This window comes from Meleagris gallopavo, chromosome 3 (assembly GCF_000146605.3).
Source record: "Meleagris gallopavo isolate NT-WF06-2002-E0010 breed Aviagen turkey brand Nicholas breeding stock chromosome 3, Turkey_5.1, whole genome shotgun sequence".
NCBI lineage: Eukaryota > Metazoa > Chordata > Aves > Galliformes > Phasianidae > Meleagris > Meleagris gallopavo.
Window position 1 is genome coordinate 30,013,659 of NC_015013.2, and position 740 is coordinate 30,014,398.

Below are 740 nucleotides of genomic sequence, written 5' to 3' on the forward strand. Positions count from 1 at the left end.
TCAATAACTCTCTTCCTGGTCTGAAAGTGCTTAACATAACCTTGCCTCGTCTGGGGAAGCCTTAAGACACAGACTGCTTGTGCAGATAGCACTGTACCCTACACATCAGGCACACGCAGCTCCTCAGTCCCCTGCACAACAGAATCATAGAATTGCTCGGGTCGGAAAAGACCTTCAAGATCAAGTCCAACCACAACCTAACCACGCTACCCTAACTCTAACAACCCTCTGCTAAACCGAGTCCCTGAGCACCACAGCTCCATTCGCCCAGGCCTTGCACGGCTTTTTATCGTACGGCACTTCCCAAACCATTGACTGCAACCTTCCTGGCACACGGAGGCTCACAGTCTCGCCCGCAGGTGACGAGGCGGCGCTGGGGCGGGAGGTGCTCTGCCACAGCACCGCCTCTCAGCGGGGCCCGGGCGAGGAGGCTACGAGCCTCCCTCGAGCCGCCGAACCACAGGGGCACGCACACCGCACGGCAGCGGCCGCTGGAGCCGGGACCTCCTGCCCCTCCCCCGCTAACCCCACAGGCCCCTCACAGCGCCGGCCTGAGGTAAGGGTGCGCCGCGACTGCGCATGCCTGGCACAGGCAGCTCCATTGCGACTGCGCGGCGCTGCCGACCGAGGGGGAGGGGATCGCGCGCTCCCGTTCTTGCCCCGTGCTCGGCCCGGGGGGAAAATGGCGAGCCTGATTCCCGCGGCGACCTCATCTCCCGCCGGCGCTCCTTCCCGTAGCA

At 63.5% G+C, this 740-nt stretch overlaps 1 protein-coding gene across 1 annotated transcript in view; it reads left to right on the top strand.

Annotated features, from left to right (window-relative positions):
* Window positions 1-235: 235 nt before the first annotated feature.
* INO80C (INO80 complex subunit C) overlaps window positions 236-740 on the top strand; it is a gene marked incomplete at its 5' end in the record, with an annotated part of 32,723 nt that continues 32,218 nt past the window's right edge. Inside the window, one exon of the mRNA XM_019614303.2 lies at window positions 236-556. Coding sequence (XP_019469848.1) covers window positions 236-556 — 321 coding nt within the window. The remainder of the gene's footprint in view (window positions 557-740) is intronic.